The following is a 25,007-nucleotide window of genomic DNA, read 5'->3' on the forward strand; positions in this document are numbered from 1 at the left end:
CCAAGGAGAGGGGAGAAAGGTAGAGAGAGGAGCGCACTTTTGAGCTCTGAAAAGCTATTGTCCTTCCCACTCTAGACAGAACTCCTTGCTTTGGGACTTGGGTGGACTGCCTAAGGTCTGCGGTTCAGGTCCTACAGGCAAAGAGACCTTGCTCCCCTTACCCTGGGCTGCTTGGGCAGGGAACTGGGGGATTTCGCACCCATGGGGATGGCTCCTTACAGAAGGAACCATGCCAAGGCCCCCTTCTCCTTCTGGCCCACCCCAGGACAAACAGAGGATGTGCAGATGCTCCTGCGCTACGGGGCAGACCCCACCCTGGTAGATCGGCAGTCCCGGTCCGTCATGGACATCCTGAAGAGGAATAAGAACTTCAGAGCCATTGACAAAATCAACAGTCACTTGGAAAAGCTGGCTGCGTGTTCTAAGGACGTATCAGGTACAGCCTCTGGTGAAATAACTTTTTATTTTGATGTGGGATAAAACTGGTTTTGTGGTGTTGGATGCAAACCAGTCTATCTTTTCTTGGTCTATGAAGATGAGAGTGAGGACCCCTCCAACCCCAATCTTTGGAAAACTTGTTTCCTTTATTGGAAAGTTAGAACCAGAGTATCTATGATATTCTGGGAACTTCGCCAGCTCTGCCTTTGGACAGGAATTTTTTCTTCTCCTATGCAGGCACACAATAAAAAAGAAACAAATTCAGACAGAATAGGAGTTAAAAATTACGCCTAATCCTCAGCAACAATCACAGCCAACAATTTAAAATGCACTTCTGTCTCGATTTCTTGATTTATCAATTTGGGAAAAGCATCTATTACCTGATAACTGTAAAATGAGGTACAACAAATCAGTTGCCGGAAGCCAGCTCCAGCTAGTGAAATGTCAGGGGTTCCTGAAAGGATGGACAGCGTCAGCGGAACAGCTATTGAGGCAGATACAGATACTCTATCTAGTGCAAGTATCTCCTGCTGAGGGCCTCAGCGGGTCTTTCTTTATACAGCAAAGCAGGCAGTGAGATTACATCAACATAAGCAATAAAGCAAAACAAAGGCAATCATTACATATTTTCTCATGGGCATGTGGAGACCCTCTTGGCCTCATACCAAAAAGGGCACCTCTTTGATCATCTTAAGAAAAACATCAGGAACAATCAGTTTTCTTGGTACATCTCATTTTCCCAGCATGATCAGTCACCTAAGACAGCACAATATCTGGTAACAATTAATCATTCTTTCAAACTCCCTTATACCGGAATGGGCGTTAATGTCTTACCCTATATTTTGTTGCTTAATCAACCCATTTCCCTAACACACAAATAATCTAGCTAATCTATCATTTACTTCAAAGCAACCTAAAGTAGCTCATCAAATCTATTTTATTTCTACAGAAATCTAACTCTTAACCAGAAATACCTAACCTCCATACCACCTGCGAACTATTGACCTTTTGCATATACCATGAAATGTACTGCTCCCACAAATATGTCCCGTTTCTTCCTCACCCTCCCCAACCCCGGTAGGCCATGCTTTCCAAGCACAGTTGGTTCAGGACAGCTTGTTCTCCATAGTTCTCAGAGCCAAAACACATCTTTCCTAACTATTACTTTAGCAATTTTTCTTTCTTTTGTGATAATTCATGCGTAAGAACAACAGGCCAATTGACGCCTTAATCTGAATTAGGTTTTCACAAGCCAATTTATAACTAACTTATTTTTGTATTAACCAAAGACAAACAAGAATTTTAGTAGGCATTGCTGTGGAAACGCCTGTGTTCACCTCTTCTGGGGAGTGTAGAAATTCCCCTCTTCTTGGGAGTCTCCCCCATTGCGTGGACCATGTCATTAGACAGCATGGGTAGTGTGGCCTACGTCAATCAGTCCCACTTGTTGAATTTTGTCTCGTAATTTTACTTGTGTCATTTACATTCTGTTCTTTGAATTTTCCCTGCTTCCTCTATGGATTGATTCTAAAAATTGACAACCAGTAACAGGTGGTGACATGGTGTATCATGAATAAATCATTCTTTTTTTAAAAAAAGGATTTATTTATTTTGGCATACAAGAACTGGGGTGTAGACCAGAGGTTTGGGGGGGTGAGAGGATTCACCAGAGACAGAGTGGGGAGTAGAACAGGCAGATTTACTGAAATACACTGCTGGGGGGAGCAGCGGGCAAGACAGGCGAGGTCTGCTATGCCAAGTGGGTTGATCCCTGGCTGCCCAGAGAATCAAACTTTTGCTGCAGTGGCTAGTGATAGCTTGATAGAGCTGTCTTTAACCCCTGAGCCACCAGGCAGGCCCTGAATAAATCATTGTTTCTACAAGTAGTAGTGTAGCTGGAGCCAGAGAAATGGATTATCAAATGAAATACTTTGAATCATCCCAGTTTAATGAAGCTTATACATATTGCAGGTCTGTGTATATATGCACACCTGATTATGTGTACACATACATGTACATACACACATGTAATACATGTGCCTCCTTTGTTCTTGCACTCATGTGTAACTCTTGTGGCTCATCTTGTCTGTTTAGATTTTTCTCTTGCTCTCCTTGAGCACCTACTCAAGGGAGTTTTTTAGAGACATGGATTTATGGAGTTTTTGGAAATGGCTTTATTTTATCCTCAAATTGATTGACAATTTGTCTGAACGTAGGTGTTATATTTCATCAATTCTAAGTTTCACTTTCCCCCACATTTTAACACCTTTGAAACTGGGATGTGTTTTACACTCAGGGACTCGTCACAGTTTAACGCAACCTCTTCTGGTGTTTCTAAGATCCATGGTATTGTACTTTATGGAACGTGCTGTAACCCTTGCTCCTCACAACACTGAAGAACTTGTTTCCTTGTATTCCACCCCCATTTGCTACTGTTTAGAAATTGGATGGCTGTCTCATTTATTTGCCCTTCAAGGATTTTCCCTGGGATGTGTCTAGGTGTGGGTCCTGCTTCATTCTTCTTGCCCCTTTCAATCTGACATTTTTAGCTCAGGGAAATTATCTCTCTTATTTTGTTCCTTCCAACATCTCTTTTCTCCTTCTGCTACTACCAGTGGATGGATGAGTTTCCTGAATCTTTTACATGCCTCTCTACTTCCCAGCTCTTAACTTGGGCTTTAGTTTTTCCTTTATAAATTGCCTATTGCATTTTTTAATTTGGAAAATTAGTTTTAATTTCTAAGTACTTTTTCTTGTTTTCTGACTGTTTCTTATCTGTGGCCAGTTACCCTGGTTCAGTATCTGACACTTCTTCTTGAATGGCATTTAAGAATTTTTCTTCAAAGGACATCTTCCTCTCATCTCTGAATTATTTGTTTCTTTTGGAGTTAATTGATTCATTTTCTTCCTTGTCTTTTCTGCTATTGCTTTTTCCTAGTTATCTTCTTGGTGGTTTGTACTTTTGCATGAAAGACCAGATTAACTAATACATAGGAGCTGGTTAGTAAGTATTTACTGAGGTGATTTGTATGTGTTCCCCTAGAAACTCTCCCTCCCAGGAATGGGAGGTGGCAAGTTGAAGGGGACTAGTGTGGTCTGTGTGTTGGGGTGCAGGTGGGAGATAGTCTGGATAGGGTGGGGAAAGCTTTCTAGGGTTAGGAAAGCTCTACATGAAGGACATTGAAGCTGCTTTTCACTTAAATCCCCACCCATTGCTCCATCTATGTTTTAATTATTTATTTAAAATAGTTTCTGTTATTTGCAGAGTTCTCTGTTTTTTGTTTTTTTTAAAGATTTATTTATTTATGCATACAAGAGCTGGGGTGCAGGCCAGAGGTGTGGAGGGTGAGAGGATTCACAAAAGACAGAGTGGGGAACAGAACAGGTAGACTGACTGAAACACACTGCTAAGGGGAGCAGCAGGTGAGGCAGGAGAGGTCTGCCTCGCCATGTGGGTTTCTCTCTGGCTGGCCGGGCATCAAACTCGTGCTGCAGATTGCTTCATAGTGCGTTGCTTAACCCCTTGCGCCACCAGGGAGCCCCCAAAGTTCTCTGTTTTTCCATGGGTGTCTTTCATTTTGTTTTAGTTTTTGTTTTCTATTTTAAGGAGTTGTGATTTATCCTGTAGTAGAGTGTAATTAATAAACCATTGTGAAATGTTTCCTGTGAGCTTATAATTGTAATCTCCATTTCAGAATGGTTACTACTGGTTGAGAAATTAAAACTAACCAAACCTATTCCTTTACCAATGAATGTCCAGGTTTTAAAATAACAACAGAAAAGGACCAGTTAATGGTATAAAAATGGCTGAATTGTTTGCAAATTTATTATTTATTAATTCTAATTTTAATTCTTAGAATATTGTATATACCTATATGTATCTTAGTATTTAGTCTTATAAACTTTAGCATGGCATTCATCTTGATTAGGTTTATTTCTGCTATTTTTTTAATTGAGGGAACATTGGTATATATAGCATTATATAGGTGTAAGGTGTATCATCTTATAAATCAATGTCTGTATATACTACATTATGATCACCATTAAAAGGCTAAATGCCCATCTATCATAATACAATTGCCCCCTTTTAACTGATTTACCCCCCTCCTTCCATCTTCCCCTATTGTAACCACCATTTTGTTCTTGTAGTCTAAGAGTTTTTGTTTTGTTTTATTTATTCATTTATTTTGTCTCTTTATCTAACATACGAATGAAGTCCTGTGGTGATCTCTCTCCGTCTGACCTATTTCACTTAGCACAGTACCTCTGGGTCCATTTGTGTTGTTGCACATGGTAGCGTTTTTTTATAGTTGAATAGTATTCTATTGTGTCTATACCATGTATCTTTATATACACACAGTCACTGATGGGCATTTAGGTTGTTACCAGTTGTGGTTATCCTGAATAGTACTGCAATGAACATAAAATCTCTTAAAATTAGTGTTTTTGTATTCCTTACATATATATCTATATAGAAGCAGGAGAGCTGAATCATATGGTCTTTCCATTCTTAATTTTTTAGCAATTGCCATCCTGTTTTCCATGCCTGCACCATGAAAATATTTCTACCGACAGTGTATGAGGGTTCTCTTTTCTCAGCATCCTCACCAACACTTGTATCTTTTATTTTTAATAATGGTCATTCTTACAGGTATGAGATGATATCTCACTGTTGTTTTGATTTACATTTCCCTGGTAGTAAGCGCTGCTGAATATTTTTCCATGTGCCTGTGGGGCATCTGTATGTCTTCTTTGGAGGAATGTCTGTTCAGATCTTCTGCCCATTTTTTAATTAGGTTGTTTTTTTTTTTTTTTTTTTTTATAGAGGCATGTTTTTATTTATTTATTTGTTTGTTTGTTTGTTTTGTTTATACATGCACTGGGTACAGTCAGAAGCACGGGAGGGTGAGAGAATTCACCAGAGCCAGAGCGGGGAGCAGAGCAGGCAGAAGGACCGAAGTACACTGCTGAGGGGAGCAGCGGGCGGCAGGAGAGGTCTGCGCGCCATGTGGGACCCTCCTCTGGTGGCCGGGGAGCAGCCGGGGATCGAACCGGCGCCGCAGATGCCGCGGGCAGCTTCGCAACCCAGCGCTCAACCGCTGCGCCACCGGGGAGGCCCTAATTAGGTTGTTTTTGGTTCATGTTTAGTTGTATGAATTCTTTTTATAATATGTATGTCATATGTTATATATATGTAAATATGTGGTATATGATTTGCAAATATCTTTTCCCATTTAGTATGCTGTTTCTTCATTTTAATGATTGTTTTGGGGAGCTTTTTGAGTTATGTTTCAGTTTCCTTAATAGTGATCGGTCTGTTTAAATTTTCTATTTCTTCCTGATTCTCTTGGGAAATCATATAATACTAAGGATCTATCATTTCTTCTAGGTTTTTGATTAGTTTTAAAGTTTTCATTTCTTTTCTGTTTCCTTGCATAATGGAATTGTGGAGTATGTTCTAATCCTAAAATCACCTTATCTGCAGAGAGAGGGTCTTTTTTTTTTTTTAAGATTTATTTATTTATTCATACACGCACTGGGTACAGTCAGAAGCATGGGAGGGTGAAAGAATTCACCAGAGCCAGAAGGGGAGAGCAGACTGACGAAACACACTGCTGAGGGGAGCAGCAGGCGGCAGGAGAGGTCTGTCGCACCATGTAGGACCCTCGCCTGGCAGCCAGGGATCAAACCGTAGGACCCTCGCCCGGCAGCCGGGGATCAAACCGGCGCTGCAGAGGCTGCGGGCAGCTTTGCAACCTAGCGCTCAACCGCTGTACCACCTGGGAGGCCCCAGAGAGAGGGTCTTACTCTCCCATCTTTCTCCTCCTTCACTAACTAAATCCATGATCCAGGTTTGGAGCCAAAGAAAGAGACTCAGTAGAATTACAGCTTCTCCCCTTTCTATTTACTAGAATTCAACTATACTCACTCGGCAGAAAAGTGTGTGCTAGAAGGATACACCTGTTCCAGGCCTGCCACTTGGCTCTCGGGGTAGTTTGTGATGGCAATGAATGCCCACGACACTCAGTGGGAAACTTCTTGGATATTTATTTTCAGGTTTTCCAGACCACTGACCATGAGATTTCCTTGTCATGCTAAAGGAATATTGATAGACTGTTAGGAAACACTGAATCCAAAAAAAGCAAAAGAAATGGATACAAATTGAAAAAGAGGAAGATGACAGTTATCAGGAAGGACTAATAAGTTGGAGTCTTTTTTTTTTTTAAATTAATTTATGCATAGAAGAACTGGGGTGTAGGCCAGAGGTATGGGGCATCAGAGAAGCTTCACCAGAGACAGAGTGGGGAGCAGAACAGTCAGATTGACAGAAAATATACTGCTGAGGGGAGCAGTGGGTGAGACAGGAGAGGTCTGCTGTGCCGTTTGTGGGTCACCTCCCTGGTTGGGGATTGAACTGAGACCAGAGTGGTGACATTGCTGAGACTTAACCCCTAGGCCAACAAGGAGGCCCCCAGGTTGGAGTCTTTATATAAAGAACTTCTCAAAGTACTCCTTGCCGTGGAACCCTTCAGGTGCGAGTCTGTGCGAGTCATGTACTACATACTACTGTTCCTTTGCACTTCCATATGGCTGTAGAGAGTTGTATGCATATTTTTTTCCTCTAAGATTTTGCTAGTTACACAAACTTTAAAACATGAATTGGGGATGGGGATTCTTATAAGACCAGTACCGTGCAGTACAATTTTTCTGCAATGATAGAAATGTTCTCTATTTACTTTTTTCTGGTGGGGTAGCCTCTAGGTACATGTGGCTATTGAGCACTTGAGATGCCTGTTGCTCATGAATCTGAAGAACTGAAATTTAAAGATTTTATATAATTAATTTTAATTTTATGTAATTAAGTTATTGTCCACTACTGTGAACAGTGTGTTTCTTTTTCGACTGTAGCTCCAGAACAATCTTCTCATCCAGAGTAGTGGTTGAGAAGACAGTTGGAGGGAGAAGCAAAGAGAGGGCACAAGGTCATGGGCATGAAGGTTGACCTCCATTCAGAAAAATGGAGATTTTTATGGACCTCGGTATATCCTCACATTTTAATGGGTCAGATGGGAACATTGTTTGGGGAGTAACTGCTGCTAAGAGCTTGGTGTCCTTATTCTTGATCTGTCTTGATGACTTTTGTTTTTTTACATCCGTGGGCTTGGATTTTAGTGCCCAGATGAATGAAAATTCCAATTTACAGGCTAGGTCAAAAGATGCTTACCCCTTGGCTCTTCTTGTGGTTCACTGTGCCCCATTTTGATGATTTTAGTGGTGATAGTCTATTTCATTAGGGTAGCTTTTGCATCTTAGTGAGAAATGAAGTCTGGGAAATAAAGGACCTTGCTAAAGAGTTTTGCTGTTCTCTAAACCAGAGTTTCCCCGACATTAACGTGCACACGAGTCCTTTGGGGGTGCACTGAGATGTGCCTTGATTTAGCAGGTTTGTGATAGTTCTGCAGTTCTCACCAGTTGCCAGGGGTGCCAGAGACCACTTTGAGCAGAAGCATTTACTCTTGGGCGGGATTGTCACTGTCTCTACTATCCCTCACGGCCACCGCCAGATGGCAGCACGTCCCCCTCTCGAGCCATTGCTCAGCTTTTTCTCAGGTTGTTTGTGATCTTTGTTTGATTCATCCCGGTGTGGCCCTTTAGAGTAAGAATAAATCTATGACTCTGAAGCCTTTGTTCTCTGGTCTTGTTACAGGCAGGGGGAGGGACACCCCAGAACTCCCAAAACCTGCCCGTTCTAAATAGGTTCTGCCATCCTCCACATCAAGACAATGCATACTCTAGTGTGTAAGACCTTGAATGGAAAGGAACTTTAATACAATTAGGGTGCAATAAAGAGAAGACAAAGAATATAGTTTCCAGGGCCTCCCCGGTGGCGCAGCGGTTGAGTGCTGGGTTACGAAGCTGCGCGCAGCCTCTGCAGCGCCGGTTCGATCCCCGGCTGCTCCCAGGCCACCGGAGGAGGGTCCCACATGGCGCGCAGACCTCTCCTGCCGCCCGCTGCTCCCCTCAGCAGTGTACTTCGGTCCTTCTGCCTGCTCTGCTCCCCGCTCTGGCTCTGGTGAATTCTCTCACCCTCACACGCTTCTGACTGTACCCAGTGCATGTATAAACAAAACAAACAAACAAATAAATAAATAAAGCATGCCTCTAATTAAAAAAAAAAAGAATATAGTTTCTAAATCAAGCACCCAAAGTTACCCATCCCCTTGTGGATAAATGCCCAGCCAAACAGGATTGGCCCAGAGCAGGGCCACTGAGGCACAAAAGCCTGGCACAAGTCTAAGGCACCTTTGGCAGGAAACCATAGGAAAGGGGCAGAAGGAGCCAGACAAGTCTGGAAAGAAAAGAGCAAAATCAAAATCAAGATAAAAGCTGCCATTGTTAACCTCCCCACGGTCTCTCACCCATGTCTGTTTCAGCCAGTCCAAGACCAAGAAGCAAGTGCAGCTTCTTCACATGTCTCTCCTCCATGTACCTCCTCCAGGTCTCTTTCTTGCTCTCCACACTTCTTCCTTCCTTCACCCTATTTTCTCTCAGCTTCTCCTCCTTCCTCCTCAGCTCCTCCCTTCCTTGGGTGGGGCAAGGAACCTGGAATCTCCCATTTTCCTGGAGACCACCCTGTTACAGTCCTCCATCAGAGAATCTATTGCTTTTTGCTCTGCCCATGCAGGACCCTCCAGCACATCAGAGTACACTGGAACTGGCTCTTTGTGTCAGTTTCTCCCATAGATCCAGCCTCTGACTCAGGCTCTGATTTGGCAGCTGCATCCTTCAGCACCAGGCAGTGCCCTACTTTTAGTTTGCCAACGTGGGGTATTGACTTACAGAATGCCCATCATACTTTTTCTTACAAAAGCAATATGATCTTTTTTAAAAGAAAATTTATAATGTATAGAAAAGGAAAACAAGCAAAACATATTATTTCTCTATAAACCCATCTGCCCTCCAAAATTAGTTTGTCTTGTTCACTGAAATAATGTTGCCTCTTAGGGCGGCAGCTTTGGGAGCGGAGCAGGATGAGAGAAAGATAAAGTCCAATTGGAGAGAGGCCTAGAGGGGCTGCTGCAGGAAGGAGCAGCCCCAACCCATGCAGTCTCATGTTTAATTAGAACCAGGATGTGAGAAGGTGGGCAGGTACTTGGGGAATGTACAGCGTGGGGATGGAGCTGGAAGGGATAACTCTGAAGTAAAAAAAAGTCAGGAGAAAGAAAAGTACTGGATGGTGTCACTAATGTGTGGAATATAAAGTAACTAAACTGAGAGTCAGAGAAAGACAAGCTGAAAAACTAACCCTTGCTGGCTGACTACAGAACTGAAGCACCAATATTGGGGAGGCAGGGGTGGTGGTGGATTATGGGTGAGTGGGTTGTGGGCACACTATGGTCGTGATTCCTGTTAGGAAAGAGATGGAGGCCAGTCCTGGATTTCGGCACCAGAATGTTGGAAAAGAAAGGAGGCCAAGAGTATCCAACAAACGTGGGCTTTATTGAAAATTTGTGAGGTGATGACTCTGCAGGCCAGAATCACGCCCCAAAATGGGAGCTCCAGTCTTTATAGGGTTTGGCCACTGCTAGAATTTTGGGTGTGTGTGTGGGGGTCTCTTCTGCCGGAGGGGGTCTGCTGGAGTTGTTTACGCTGGGGGCAGGTCTGTTGGAACTCTTTAATGTTGTCACCTTTATCTCTGATTTTGCTTATCTCAGGTTCCCTGGTGCCTAGTTGTGTGTGTGTGTTTGGGTGTGGGGGAGGTGTTTATGAGGGGCCTGTGTGTGCTCTCTTCAATACCTGATGGGGTTATCCCAATATTACCTCAATTAAAAATATAAATGAATAAAACGTATAAAGAAAAAAGAGCATGAAAGTAGGAAACTCCTTCATCTCTTCCCAACTTGACAGCGCTGAAGCTGTGGGCCAGGCCCTTCCCATTGGGTGTGAAAACAAAGGCTCAGAACAGGTTTGTTAGAAAAGGGACAGAAGGGCCTCGCCTAGTGGCGCAGGGCTTGCGCGCTGGCTGCGAAGCTGTCCGCAGCCTCTGCAGCGCCAGTTTGATTCCCGGCCACCGGCAAGGGTCCCACATGGCGCACAGATCTCTCCTTCCTGCCGCGCCTGCTGCTCCCCTTGGCGGTGTATTTCGTCGGTCTGCCTGTGCTGTTCCCTGCTCTGGCTCTGGTGAATTCTCTAACCCTCCTGCGCTTCTGACTGTACCCAGCGCTTGTATAAATAAATAAATAAATCTCCAAAAAAAAATAAATAAATAAAGCAACTGCATGGTTTAAAAAAAAAAAAAAGAAAAGAAAAGGGACAGAAGAGTAAAAGACACTTGCGTAGACACAAACGAGCAGGAAGTGCTGCCCGGAAAGGGACACGTTTGCTGAAAGAGAGGCCTGCATGGTTGCAGGTGGGTGGCTTTGAGGACAGCTGGCTCTGCTAAGGGAAGTTAGTGAAGAGAAGCCCAGCACTGTACAGGTCACAGGCAGGCAGGGAGCTGCTGTGCTGTGGAGTGAGAGAGTTGGTGAAAAGAAGCACCTGCATAATCACAGGTGGGTAGAAGTTCTGCTGCCCCATGCCAGTGCAGAGACTGCTCTGATATAGACTTCTTCTCTTTGGGAGGGGCTCACTCCTTGTGAGCCTTCAGTTTCTGCCTGATTTTGGATAACTATGCTGCATCTGAAAGGGACCGGAGATTCTACAATGGGCTCAATCTCCATATCTTTACCTTTGGGTTTTCACTCTAGACACTCCCTACAGTGGTCTGATACCTGCTTGGATCTTATGTTTTGTAATCTAAGCACTGGCGCCTGAGGATCTTGGTTTCTATGGCTGGGTCAATGGCTATGTTAATCCCTTCTATCCCCACCTACTTGTGTGAGCCAGGTTTCTGGTCTTGTGGCACCACCTTTCCCCCTTTTTTTCTATTCTTGTCCTTCATCATTTTCACTGCTGGAGAGATGCCTCCTTCCTCTTGGTGTTGCAGAAATAAATTCTAGCCTTTTACCTAGGCAAGGGTAGAACAAGCGGTACTTTAGGAATGGTGAGGTTAGGAAAGCTTTATTACTCATGCATGAGGTCTCAGACCTGGGTAGTCCCATAAGGTCTGAGCACTGGTCTAGAGACAAAGTTTCTTTTATACACACTTAACATTGATAAAGTTGGTGAGTTAGGGTACAAATCTTGACACAGGAAAAGGGGCAGGACACAGATCTTCCAGGATGGCCTGCTGCCAGGCCTTGTTTAGATATGCTTATTAAGGAAGAAAACTTATTATTTACTTTACATTTCCAGGTCTATGACTCTTTAACAGGGAAAGATTTCTTTTTCTTAGCAGTTCCTTTTCATTGGCTGTTTCTGCTGCTAGTGTTATAGGACAGGGAGAGGGGCAGCCCAAACCCCGCAAACCTGCCTATTCTAAATGGGTTCTGCCATCCGCCGCATCAACACAAAACATAGGAGACTTTAATGGGAAGGAACTTTAATAAAACTAGGAAACAATACAGGCAAGGCAAAGAGTCTAGTTTCTAAATGAAGCACCCAAAGTTACCCGTCCCCTCGTGGGTAAAAGTCCATCCATATGGGATTGGCCCAGAACAAGGCTCCAAAGCCTGCCACAAGTCTAAAGCATCTTCCAGTGGGGACCCACAGAAAAGGGTCAGAAACAGCCAGACAAGCCCAGAAGGAAAAGAGCAAAATCAACATCAAGATAAAAGCTGCCATGGTCACCTCCCCACGGGTCTCACCCACATCTGTGTCACCCAGTCCACGACCAAAAGACAAGCGCAGTTTCTTCACATATCTCTAGGCTCCATGCGCCTCCTCCAGGTCTCCTGGCTCCATCCTGCTTCCTTCCTCAGTCTCTTCTTCAGCTTCTCCTCTTCCTGCTCAGCTCCACCCTTCCTTGGGTGGGGCAGGGAACCTCCCCCTTTCCTGGGGACCACCCTGTTACACTAGGACAGGAGGTTTGGGAGGTTGGCATTCACCTGGGCATCACCGTGGCCCTATTCCGTCTTCACCATCACTTTCCCTGAACTGCTCTATGGGTTATCTCCTGCTGCCAGACAAACTACCTCCCCCCCCACCTCAGTGGCTTCAAGCAACGAGCATTTATTTAGCTTGTGATCCTGCAGTTCGGCGATTTGGCTGGGCTGTTCTTGTGGTATTAACTCCTTCAAATGTCTGTAGACTTGCTGATCGTGGCCAGGCCCTTTCACATATATGCGACCCCATTTGGACAGCTGGACTAATTCACTCTTTTGTTCTCTGCTGTCCCTTATCCCACATCAGATTAGCTTGGACCTGTTCATGTGGAAGGAGCCAGGGCCCCTTAAGCCTTGCTAGAGCTACACGGGACCTCTTGAGGCCTAGGCTTAGAACTGGGCACCAGACTCCACTGCATTCTGTTTATCACAGCAAACCATGTATGCAGGCTAGAATCAAGGATGGGGGGGGGTGTCAGTTTCCTCTCTCGATGGAAGTATAACAGGGTGGTCCCCATGAAAGGGGGAGGTTCCAGGTTTCCTGCCCCACCCAAAAGGAGGGTGGAGCTGAGCAGAGAGAGAAGCGTGAGAGGAGACTGAGGAAGGAAGGAAGCAGGATGGAGCCTGAAGGAGACCTGGAGGAGGCACATGGAATGGAGAGACATGTGAAGAAACTGCGCTTGCCTTTTGGTCGTAGACTGGGTGACAGAGATGTGGGTGAGAGACCCGTGGGGAGGTGACCATGGCGGTTTTTATCTTGATTTTGATTTTGCTCTTTTCCTTCCAGACTTGTCTGGTGGTTTCTGATCCTTTTCTGTGGGTCCCCACTGGAAGATGCTTTAGACTTGTGGCAGTCTTGGGGGCCTTGCTCTGGGCCAATCCTGCTTAGGTGGACTTTTACCCTCTATGGGACGGGTAACATTTGGTGCTTGATTTAGAAACTATATTCTTTGCCTTTTCTGTATTGTTTCCTAATTGTATTAAAGTTTCTTCCCCTTAAAGTCTTTTTTTTTTTTTTAGATTTATTTATTTATTTATTATTTATTTATACATGCACTGGGTACAGTCAGAAGCGCGGGAGGGTGAGAGAATTCAACAGAGCCAGAGCGGGGAGCAGAACAGGCAGAAGGACCGAAGTACACTGCTGAGGGGAGCAGCGGGCGGCAGGAGAGGTCTGCGCGCCATGTGGGACCCTCGCCCGGTAGCCGGGGATCGAACCGGCGCTGCAGAGGCTGCGGGCAGCTTCGCAACCCAGCCCTCAACCGCTGCGCCACTGGGGAGGCCCTTCCCCTTAAAGTCTTATATTTTTTTGTGTGTGTGTTGATGTGGAGGATGGCAGAACCCATTTTGAGCAGGCAGGTTTTGGGGGGTCTGGGGTGCACCTCTCCCTGCCCTTTAACAGAAGGAGCTGCAAAGTCACATGGCAGATGCACTGAGGAGAGAGAATAGTCAGTTTTGCAGTCTGCCTCAGCAGTGATCTCTGTACTGAGTCAGCATCATCTGGTGTCTTTTTGCAGGACTAAGCAATCGTGACGGACCCTCAAACGAAAGCGACATCTTCCGGAGAACCTTGGAGCAGCTGGTGAAGTACATGAACTCTGGAAATGGGATATCGCTTAAAAACTTTCTGAAGCAAGATGTCGTTCAGAGGTTCTTACGCCTCCTTTCTTCTATGCAAGGTGATTATTCTCTCAACATTCAATTGTGTGTTAGAGATGATGTATGCACATAAAACTCTGCTAATATCCTTTAAAAATTAATTAAAAAAAGAACTGTCATGATCTACATGTAAAACATTCAAACAGCACAAAATATTCTTCAGTGAAGTGTCTATCATCCACCCCTGAACTTCTAGTCCTACCCCCAATGTGACCTCTGCTACTAGTTTTTCATGTGTCCTCCTAGACTTCTGCTTTGCTTATACAATCACTTTGAAAATGATGGCATAATTGTAGGTTTTCAGGCCTAGTCTCCCAGCCAGGAATGCTCCCAGGCTGCAAGGGCAGCAGTGAGTCCCAGCAACTAGACCACCACGGGTTAATGTCTCACGAAGCTGCAGCAGGAACTTACTTCACAGATGCTCAGGCAAGCAAGAGAGAAGAGGCAGGTTTGTTTAGAGAAAGAAGTTTATTGAGGAGAAAAAGAACAGAAATGAAGTGGGACTCCCAGGCCAGGAAACCAGGCCAGGTTGGGGCTAGGAAGCAAAAGTGGAGTCGTGTCTCAGGGAATATAGACCTTCTTTCCCTCATTATTCTGAAGCTCCACCAGTTTCTTTGTGATTGGTTAGTTCTTGGTGGTCTCACTTAATCTGCTACTGGGGCGGGGGTCTTCACATTCCTTATGTAACAGGTTTGTCTCTCCCCGTTTTTTGCATCTTCCCTCTTGTTTGATAGATTTATCTTTATGACCCAGTCTCCCAGATGAGAATCCCTGTATTTTAAGGAAGAGAAAGTCAAACATCAGCTATTGAAGAAAAACAGGCTGGCACCCACTGGTCTCAGTGCTGACCCCTTCCCATCTCCCCCTTGCATAAATTTCCCTGCACTCTGTCATAGGGCAGGACGGTGGTCTTCCAGACATGAGTCTGCTGCCCTCCTAATGTGTCAACAAATTAAACCACTCTCCTTTTCCCCAAACTCTGCCTCACTTTATTGGCTGAGGGAAACTGAGGCCGGTGTTTGGTAACAATGTTGACCTTAGTCCTGGGATGTTTATTATTCCCAGAGGAATTAGTTACATTCCTTTTGTTGTCCTTATCTCTGGAGCCTTCCTTAACTCTCCGGAGGTCCCCACCTGCACTGTCCTTGAGGCTGCCTAATTCTCCCTAACTTGCCCTAGGATTCAAAAATACCACAGATGTTTCTCTTCTGTAGATATTTGTTAATATTAGAATATAAAGTTTTATAGATTGAACACTAATTTTTTCATTATCGGTGAAAGGTTCGGCGCGGTGAAGAAAAGGAGAGCCGGGCTAAATTTCTCAGAGGAAGGGAAAGTTTATTGCGCCCCGGGCGGACCTCACGGACCCAAGGTGGGGGTCAGTGAAGCCGTGCACATTGTCAGGGGGAAGCAAGGTTTTATAGGGTGAGGAGAGGTCAGGTGGGAAACTGGGTTCCTATGGCAAGAAAAAGTTTGCGGGGGTGGGGTGGGGTGGGGTGGGGGTAGGGGGGTAGTTTCTTTGTCTGAATTCTCTAGGCAGGCTTAGGCATTCCTGTTCCCTGGTGGGTTTTTGCATTCCGGGCTCCTGCATGGACCTTTCAATTGGAAAAATCAGGAAACTTCTCGGAAAGATCTTAGATGACATACTTTAGTAATTAGGGAAGATTCTAGAAATCTAAGTAGGTGAAATTTAGTATTTTTTAAAATAGTTGGTATGGTGGAGTGGAACTATTTTGCAGGGCTGAGATTTCTCATGGAGAAGATAGGAAGCAAATTACTTTCATTTAGGTGACTCTTGTCTTCTCCCCTTCGTCCATTCCTCTCAGCTTTTTTTATTGGCAAGGTTACCACACAAAATGCAGAATACTAGTTGACTTTGAATTTTAGATAAACAAGGGGGGAAAATTTCAGTATGTTCCAGATATACTAATATTTTGTTTACCAGGAATTCAAATTTAACTGATGTCTTGTAATTTTAATTGCTCTATCTGGCATTCTCATTACTAAGAGTCTTTCCAAAAAATTTCCACTAATAAGATGCACCAGCAGGATGAACTGGGACAACCATTATCCTGTCTCCAGACATCACAGGTCAGATGGAAGCACTTATACATTGAAAGGTTCAGCGCGGTAAAGAAAGGAGAGCCGGGCTAAATTTCTCAAAGGGAGGGAAAGTTTATTGCGCCCCGGGCGGACCTCACAGACCCAAGGCGGGGTCAGTGGAGTCGCGCACGTTGTTAGGGGGAAGCAGGGTTTTATAGGGTGAGGAGAGGTCGGGTGGGTAGTTGGGCTCGTATGGCGGGAAAAGTTTGTAGGGCAGGTAGAGGCTCTTTGTTTGAGAAGAGACTCGTGGGGGGAGGGGGGAGGCTCATTGTCTGAGTCCTCCAGGCAGGTATCCTCTTTCCTGCCCCCCAGGTGGGCTTCCTGGTTGGCTTCTGCATTGCGGCCTCCTGCATGGACCTTTCATACATTGTGATAAAAAACAAAGAATTGGGATTAAACCATCCTTTCGCCATCACCCAGCAACTCTTGACTTTTTAATTATTCTCTAGGATCTCCCTGTGTTTCAAGATTCCTTAAATAGGACACACTCTTAATATTATGCATAGTGTAAGCTGAGTTGATGGCCCAAGTCAATATTCTTCCTTAAGCACAATCACTGTTCTGTTCTCCTTTTCAAAGGGCATTTTTCACCTTCCCAAGAAGCTCACAGACAGCACTTACATTGACATTCACGAGTGGCATTAATTACTTCTTATAGTTTCCCCAGTGCCTAAAAATACCAGTTGCGTTAATTAAGCACATAGGTGTTGGGTTGTAGTTGGTGACAGAAATCATATGAACCTTTTTCTGGAATGTGGTGTATTCTTATTTTTGAAAGAAATTCCTCCTGACCTGGTTTGGGACATTAATGGAAACTATGCCAAAGCCTGCATCAAATTTTTACTGGAAAAGCAGAAGTGGCCAGAAGTGCTCCTGTTGCTGACCCGCAAAGTGAGCGGGGAGCCCCCGCTAGGAGAGGGCTTCATTCCAGACTGCAGCTTCTCAGACTTCGACCTCTGTGGCTTCATCCCCCACCTCATTGCCTGGGACCAGCGGAGGATCCTGCTACTGGGCCTCCTGATAGACAGCGGAGGTGAGCATGTGCAGACGTGACCCTGGAGCGCTGTCCATGGACCTGTGGCCCCTGGTCACCAGAGACTTTTGGAGACGCCTTTATTTTATTTTTTTTAAGATTTATTTATTTATGCATGTAAGAACTGGGGTGTGTGCCAGAGGTGCAGGGGGTGGGAGCTAGGGTGAGAGGATTCACCAGAGACAGAGTGGGGAGCAGAACAGGCAGATCGACTGAAATACACTGCTGAGGGGAGCAGCAGGCAAGGCAGGAGAGGTCTGCTGCGCCATGTGGATAGCTCCCTGGCCTGCCGGGAATCTAACCTGTGCTGCAGAGTCTGCGGATAGCTTCACAGTGCTGTGCTTAATCCCTTGCGCCACCAGGGAGGCCCTGGAGATGCCTTTAAATTTTGCCTCCATCTCTTTCATCAAGTCTTCTTGCTCTGAAGCCATGTTGGGGCTAGCCCCCACTGGCAGTTGGTGTAACCCTGTAGGAACTTTGCACCTTTGTGAATTCCACATAACCTCTATTATCTTCTCTGTCTCTTGGGTGAGAAGCCGCGGGTATGTAGAGGATGCTTGTTTCTGGCTTAGCCCACCGTACTCATTTCTGTTTCCTGCTGAGTCTCCTCCCCTCTACTCAACTTTCGTGGGTTCTAAGCAACTCTGTGGCATTCTTTTCTAATGAGCAGATTGGGATTTGGAAGCTTGTTTTTAAAGTAACAGCCAAATAATTGGTGGGTGGACACATCTGCTGCTTTAATCAGCAAAGTCACACTTGACTGGATATGTGTCTGGAGTGCACAGACATCTTGCTGGATTAGGTTTTATTTGAAAACTAATTTAGAATCACCAACATCCTCCCACTCCCCCACCCCCTCTCTGCAAATGCCACTACTAGCTGTGTGGCCTTGGACATGCTATTTTTGCCTCCCTGGCCTCATTTGTAAAACAGGAATGGTAATAGTCTCTCTTTCTTGGGGCTGTTTTGCATATTAAATGAGTTCCTGTTGCAAGCTCTTGGGCGTGTGCCTGGGCTGTTCCTGCTTGCTTGCCTTCTGCTTGCTTTTAGGGGAAATGCCCTTCACAGGAGTATCACCCCTGGGTCCTATCCTAGGCTTTCAAAATACCAACCAAGGTATTGGCTTCATTCAAGGCCATCAGAGGCGGATGGAAGCCTCTTACAGTTTATTTGTACAAACCCATTCCTTTTGTGGAGTGTTATTGTTACATATACACCTCCTTTTGGGGAGGTACCGAGTGTCCCCCCCCCCCATTTACATGCAGCTGCCTTGGACTGGCTACTGGAAACAGAGCATGGATTTGAGTAGCCAGGTGGAGGTGTAAGGCAGGCAGCCTAAAAAAAAGTTCTGGGCCCAACTTGCACTCTGGTACTGCTGGGAAGGAGACATTGAAGGAGACATGTGGAGGAGAGTCATGTAGAGACACCTGGAGACACACATGGGTGAGACACATGTGGGGAGCTGACAATGGCAGCTCTTATCTTGATGTGGTCTCTCCTTCTATCCCGGCTTTCTGGGTCCTGCTTCAGAATCCTTTCCCTATATTCCCTATATTCTGCTAAGGCAGAAGTTACCTTAGCCTTATGGCTAGCTTTTGCGCAAGCTTTTGGGCCTCTGGCCCCACTTCAGGCCGACCCACTTTGGGCATTTGCCCGCAGATTTGGATAATTTGGGGTATTTTATTGAAAGAAGTTTCCTTTTCCTCTCTCTCTCTATGCACACTAACTCCGTTAATGTTCTTTCACTCTATAAGAGTCTGCTGCCTTGGTCTTTATACTGCGGATCGCAGGATGCTTTTACACCATGCACCCCATTTGTTTGGGGTCTCTGGGCACCCCTTGGTCACACTCTAATGTTACTACTTCTTCCTGGAAACTATGACCATTGTGATTTCTTTGCTCCCAGGATTCAGCAAGTACTTATTGAGCAAATCTCTGGGCTCAGGGGCCATGAACAGAGAGAGGAATTAATGCAGGCTGCTGGGGGCAAGTGCAGCAGGGAGGTCAGGGTGCCTGTGGTATGAGGGAATGTATGGACTAAGCAAAGGAAGGTGATGTGGGGGCCGAGAAGTATGGGGGAAGATGGCAACTGAGGGCACATGGCCATTCCCCAGTAGAAGCTGGAAGGAGCAGCTCTCGTGTCCTGGTCACTGACTGGGCGTCAGGGCCACTTCCTCCATCCCGATTCAGGTGTTCATGGCTCCCCACTTCAGGGCAGTGCTGAAGGGGGAAGGCCCTTGGTCCTGTGGGGCATGAGGGGGCAATGGGGAGGTGGGAGAGGCAGGCGAAGGAGCTGGCCTTTCACCCTGAGGGCCGTGGAAGCCCCCTGCCACCCAGGAAGGCGGTGGTAGGAGAGAATCAGAAGTGGCTGGTGTCTACTCTGCTCTTGGACTCAGGAGCAGAAGTGCCTGCCCTCCTCAGGTGAGTGGCTGAACCCATCAGGAGATGTAGCTCACAAGTGCCCTTCCCCTCTGTCCCCCTCCCCCAGTCTTGCCCCAGGGTCTTGGGGCGAACCAGAAGAGACCGATCACCGTGTGCCTACAGCATGAGGACTTCGAGTTGGCTTTTCTACTCTTGACTAAGAATGCAGACCCCCATGGTATTTCTCTCAGGGAAGGGGATACTCCTTTGCATGCTGCACTCCACATCTATTTAGAAGACAAAGGTAAGCCTTTATTTGTTAACTACTCTTGCACTCAAGGAAGCTGGATATTAGAACCAGTGCTGTGCATTCTGGTCTTTACCGTCAGGAAGACCAACCATCTGGAAAAACTCATTTCTTGGCCAGTCGTCCCCTTGTCTCCTGGCCCCTCACCCATAGCTTGATGGGGTGAAGTGACCTTCATGTTAGTGATCGAGGTGTTGATAGAGGATTCTTAAGTTTTAAAGTTGGCAGTCCACAGCTGATAAGTATTACCCATTTATAATTTGTCACAGTACTAAGTGTATATAAATTACATACTAAATAAATGGAAAGTTATTTCTGAGTATCATTTTCAAGGGACCAGATATAAAGTATCTTACTGGAATATTATAAGGTGATTTCTCCATCTTGCACTATTGACATTTGAACTAGATAATTCGTTTTGTCAGGGATGGTCCTGTGCATTGTAGGATATTTAACAGTGTCCCCTGCCCCCCACCCAGTAGCTCCTTCCTAGTTGTGCCCATCAGTAATGCTCCAGATGTGGCCGGATGTCCCTGGGGAGCAAATCACCCCCCCAGTTGAGAGTCACTGGACTATTTCATGTGTATTAGATACTTGGGAAAGTTCAGTGTTCTGAGGTGCTGCAGACTGGCATGTCTTTCTAATGCAGGGGTCTTCTGTCCCCAAGAAGGGCAGCTCAGTACTCACAAGGCTTTGTTGTCTTTCAGCTGACATCGGCTTAGACTTCCTCAGCCACCTGTTGGATCTCTACTTGTCCGACCCCAAGGAATTTCACTACCTCAACCCCAACATCCAGGACAGCAATGGGAACACGCTGATGCACATCCTCTTCCAGAAGGGCATGCTGAAGCGCGTGAAGAAGCTGCTAGGGCTACTGGCGAGGTTTGACATCAACTTAAACCTGAAGAACAGGGAAGGTAAAGATGCACGGCACCGGGTTAAGAAGACTGACGCTCTGCTCCTGGCCTGGAACAAAGCTGTGGTAGAGAACAAACGCAGAAGCCGGCAGGATGCCTCTGCCCACTCAGGGAAGCTCCCGAGGTCCACCACCCCTGGCCGCACACCTCAGCTCAAGTCCCAAGGTTCACTCAAGTCGTCACCATGCAATGCCCCTGCCAAATCCCAGCCCAAAGGAGCTGTAGTCCCAGAGAGCTGGGAGACTCTCCCCAATGCCCAGGGGACGAGGCAGGAGCCTGGTGACGTCGGGCCCTGCTCTCTGAGAGACCGTCTTATACAGGACATCACAGGTCTGATGCAGCGTCTTGAATTGGATGGGTCCCTCCCAGAGAACTGTCCTCTGGGCTCCCAGCCTCTGGAGGCAGGGGCTGGCATGGAAGTAGAGAAAGACAGGCTCCAGGGAACCCTGAGGGCGGGGGGCCCTGGCTGTAGTGGGAGCAGCCCTGCCGTCCTTGAGGCAGAGGAAGGACATGCTCAGGCAGGCCTTGGGGCCTCACGGCTTGTTCCTGAGGGTCACAGAGGGATGGAGAACTGCCAGGGCCAGGATGACCAGAGCACACTGGAGACCGAGGCCTGCCTCCAGGACTTCGATAACATGACATGGGAGATTGAGTGCACTTCAGAAATTCTCAAGAAACTGTCCAGTAAGGTAATGCCTAAGGTGATGAAGAAGAAAATCATCCTGGCCATCCAGCAGCTGGGGAATGGTGAGTGGACCCAGGGTCTGCAGAAGCGACTCAAGAAACTGGAAGGAAACATCCATCTCTTTGAGGCCAAGCTGGACAAAGGAGCCCGGATGCTGTGGGAGCTGGCCATCGACTTCTCTCCTAGATGCAGCGAGAACCCAGACAAGATCATCACCATGGAGAGGAACTCACATTCCACAGAGAAATCAGGACGGGTGTACACGGAAATCATTCGGATCTGGGACATTGTCTTAGATCACAAAAAACTGAATGGCTCCATCAGGGCCATCTGCAGTGCCTACAACCGGGGCTTGTCCTGCGTCCTGCGGAAGAAGCTGAAGGGTATCAACAAAGGCCCGGTGTTGGCCAGCATGAAGACTCAAAGGCGGATACCCCGCTGCTACGTGGAAGACACGGAGGCAGAAAGGAGCAGGGAGCAGGTGGAACCGGAGTATTTCCCCCCCGCCAGCGCAGTGGAGACAGAGTACAACATCATGAAGTTCCACAGCTTCAGCACCAACATGGCCTTCAACATCCTCAACGACATGACCACAACGGTGGAGTACCCCTTCCGGGTGGGTGAGCTGGAGTACTCAGTGATCAACCTCAACCCCAAGCCGCTGGAGCCCATCATCCTCATTGGCCGGAGTGGCACTGGGAAGACGACTTGCTGCTTGTACAGGCTGTGGAAGAAATTCCACAATTACTGGGAAAAGGCTGAGCAGGCGGGAAGCCCGCTGCTGGCCAAACAGCTCTGGTTGAAGAGAAAATTGGAAATGGAACCCAGAAAGGAGGATCCAGGTGGTGAGGAAGAGGAGGGAGCTGAACCTGAGCAACTAGAAGGTTCCATCGAAGTGGAAACAGGCGACAGCTCAGATGAGGAGGAGGCATGCGAAGACTGTGCAGGGGGAGCCAGCGCGGACTCAGTAGGCCATGGCCAGGCAGAGGAGGGATGCGCTGCCCAGAGCCCCCAGCAGCTGGAGCATTTACATCAGATCTTCGTGACCAAGAACCACGTCCTGTGCCAGGAGGTGCAGAGGAATTTCGTTGAGCTTTCCAAGTCCACCAAGGCCACCAGTCACTACAGGCCCTTGGATCCCAATGTTCACAGACTCCAGGACCTGAGGGACGAGAACTTTCCTCTCTTTGTCACTTCCAAGCAGCTGCTGCTGCTCCTGGACTCCTCACTGCCCAATCCATTTTTCCTGAGGAATGAAGATGGCAGCTTGAAAAGAACCATCGTGGGGTGGTCCATGCAGGAGGAGCCGACCATACCCAATTGGCAGGAGGAGGGTGAGGAGGGAGAGGCGCAAGGGGACTATGCTGAGGAGGATAAAGCTGCGGCACCTCTGATGGGCGAGTGTGACCCCCGGGTGTACATAACATTTGAGGTGTTCACCAATGAAATATGGCCCAAAATGAACAAAGGGAAAACTTCCTACAACCCCGCACTGATTTGGAAAGAAATAAAATCTTTTCTGAAGGGGTCTTTTGAGGCCCTCAGCAGCCCCCAAGGGAGGCTCACAGAAGAAGCCTATAAGAATTTGGGGAGGAAGCGGTGCCCCAATTTCAAGGAAGACCGGAGTGAGATCTATAGCCTCTTCTGCCTGTATCAGCAGATCAGGTCTCAGAAAGGTTATTTTGATGAAGAGGATGTTCTCTACAACCTCTCCCAGAGGCTCTCAAAGATCAAGGCCCTCCCGTGGTCCATCCATGAGCTCTATGGTGATGAGATCCAGGACTTCACCCAAGCCGAACTGGCGCTGCTGATGAAATGCATCAATGACCCCAACGCCATGTTCCTCACCGGGGACACGGCCCAGAGCATCATGAAGGGTGTGGCCTTTCGCTTCAGCGATCTGCGCTCCCTGTTCCACTATGCCAGCAAGAGCTCCGCCAACAAGCAGTGTGCTGTCCGCAAGCCCAAGAAGATCCATCAGCTCTACCAGAATTACCGGTCACACTCTGGTAAGTCTGGATCCAGGCTCACCCCTGAGGAGGTGCCTGGGCACTAGACTGGGGCTGGCTTTGAAGCTGGTGCCTAGAGTTTGAGGTTTCTGCAGCTGAAGTGAGGACAGTGTTTTAGAGTTTCTTTGTAAACCATTAGAATCCACACATGATCAAGAGATCTTGGGATTTCTGCGGCCACTTAGGTTGAAAAATTCAGGCTGTGGGTGGATAGAAATGGACCTTTAAGTAATTACATCTCACATGTACCTGTTGATGTTTATTGTGAATACATGCTGTTTAGTGAATATTTTCCCCGTCTTTTTTGGGGTTTTTAAATTGAGATTTGCATAGCATAATGTTAACCTGTTTAAAGTGTGTGTGTTTATTTATTTATTAAAGATTTATTTTTATTTTATGCCTACAAGAACTGGGGTGGAGGCCAGAGATGCAGAGGGTGAGGGATTCAGAGTGGGGAACAGAACAGGTGGATCTACTGAAATACATGGCTCAGGGGAGCAGCTGGCGATTCAGGAGAGGTGTGCTGCTCCATGTGGGTCAGCTCCCTGGCCTGGGATCGAACTCATGCCACAGTGGCTGGTGATAGCTTGATAGCTTAAAAGTGCTGAGATGTTAAGCCCTGCTCCACCAGGGAAGCCCCTAAAGTGTATAGTTTAAAATAAAATAAAACGTGCAGTTTAGTGAGTTCACAGGTATGCAACCATTACTGCTAATTCCACAACATTTTCATCACCCTCCATAAAAACCCCATAGCCATTAGCAATCACTCATTCTCTGCAACTCCCCTACCCCCAACCCCCTTCTCCCCAACTATTGGTCTACTTATGGATTTGCCTGTTCTGGGAATTTCATATAAATGGAATCATACAATACATAGCCTTCTGTGTTTGGCTTCTTTCATTTAGCGTAATATTGTCAAGGTTCATTTATATGAAAAGTATTTATCTAGTTCCTAGAAGACCATTTAAATAAATTCCAGTTTTTCACTGCAACCAGCACTTTTGTGCCCTTTTCTGATTTTTCCATTGATGTAAACCTCTGTCCTTGCTAGCACCATGGCCCCAGCTGATATCCTTAGATTCAGGTTTCCACTTGTGCTCATGATCTCTTTGCCTTAGTTACTTTTAAGAATATTAGTGTTGGGGGCCTCCCTGGTGGCACAAGGGGTTAAGAATCAACCTGTGAAACTCACCGCAGCCTCTACAGCACAAGTTCCATTCCCGACCAGGGAGGTGACCCACATGGCGCAGCAACCTCTACTGACTCGCCTGCTGCTCCCCTCAGGAGTGTATTTCATTTGATCTGCCTCTTCTCTTCCCTACTCTGTCTCTGGTGAATCCTCTCACCCCGCCAAAACTCTGGCCTGTACCCCAGTTCTTGTATATATAAATAAATAAATCTTTTAAAAAAAATGTTAGTGTTGGAGAGTAAAATTTCCCTTTCCCATTTGGTCATAGCAGTGGGGACACCTATGCTCATTTCATGGTGTGCCAACGAGGACATCGTAGGCT

The 25,007-nt window shown here is 46.4% G+C and overlaps 1 protein-coding gene across 1 annotated transcript in view; it reads left to right on the plus strand.

Moving 5' to 3' along the window:
• TRANK1 (tetratricopeptide repeat and ankyrin repeat containing 1) overlaps positions 1-25,007 on the plus strand; it is a gene marked incomplete at both ends in the record, with an annotated part of 85,190 nt that overhangs the window by 32,103 nt on the left and 28,080 nt on the right. The window contains 5 exons of the mRNA XM_084248413.1: positions 266-436; positions 13,940-14,101; positions 16,963-17,217; positions 19,706-19,882; positions 20,593-23,496. Of these exons, the coding sequence (XP_084104539.1) occupies positions 266-436; positions 13,940-14,101; positions 16,963-17,217; positions 19,706-19,882; positions 20,593-23,496 (3,669 nt within the window). The remainder of the gene's footprint in view (positions 1-265; positions 437-13,939; positions 14,102-16,962; positions 17,218-19,705; positions 19,883-20,592; positions 23,497-25,007) is intronic.

This window comes from Talpa europaea (assembly GCF_964194135.1).
Source record: "Talpa europaea genome assembly, chromosome: 11".
Lineage (NCBI taxonomy): Eukaryota > Metazoa > Chordata > Mammalia > Eulipotyphla > Talpidae > Talpa > Talpa europaea.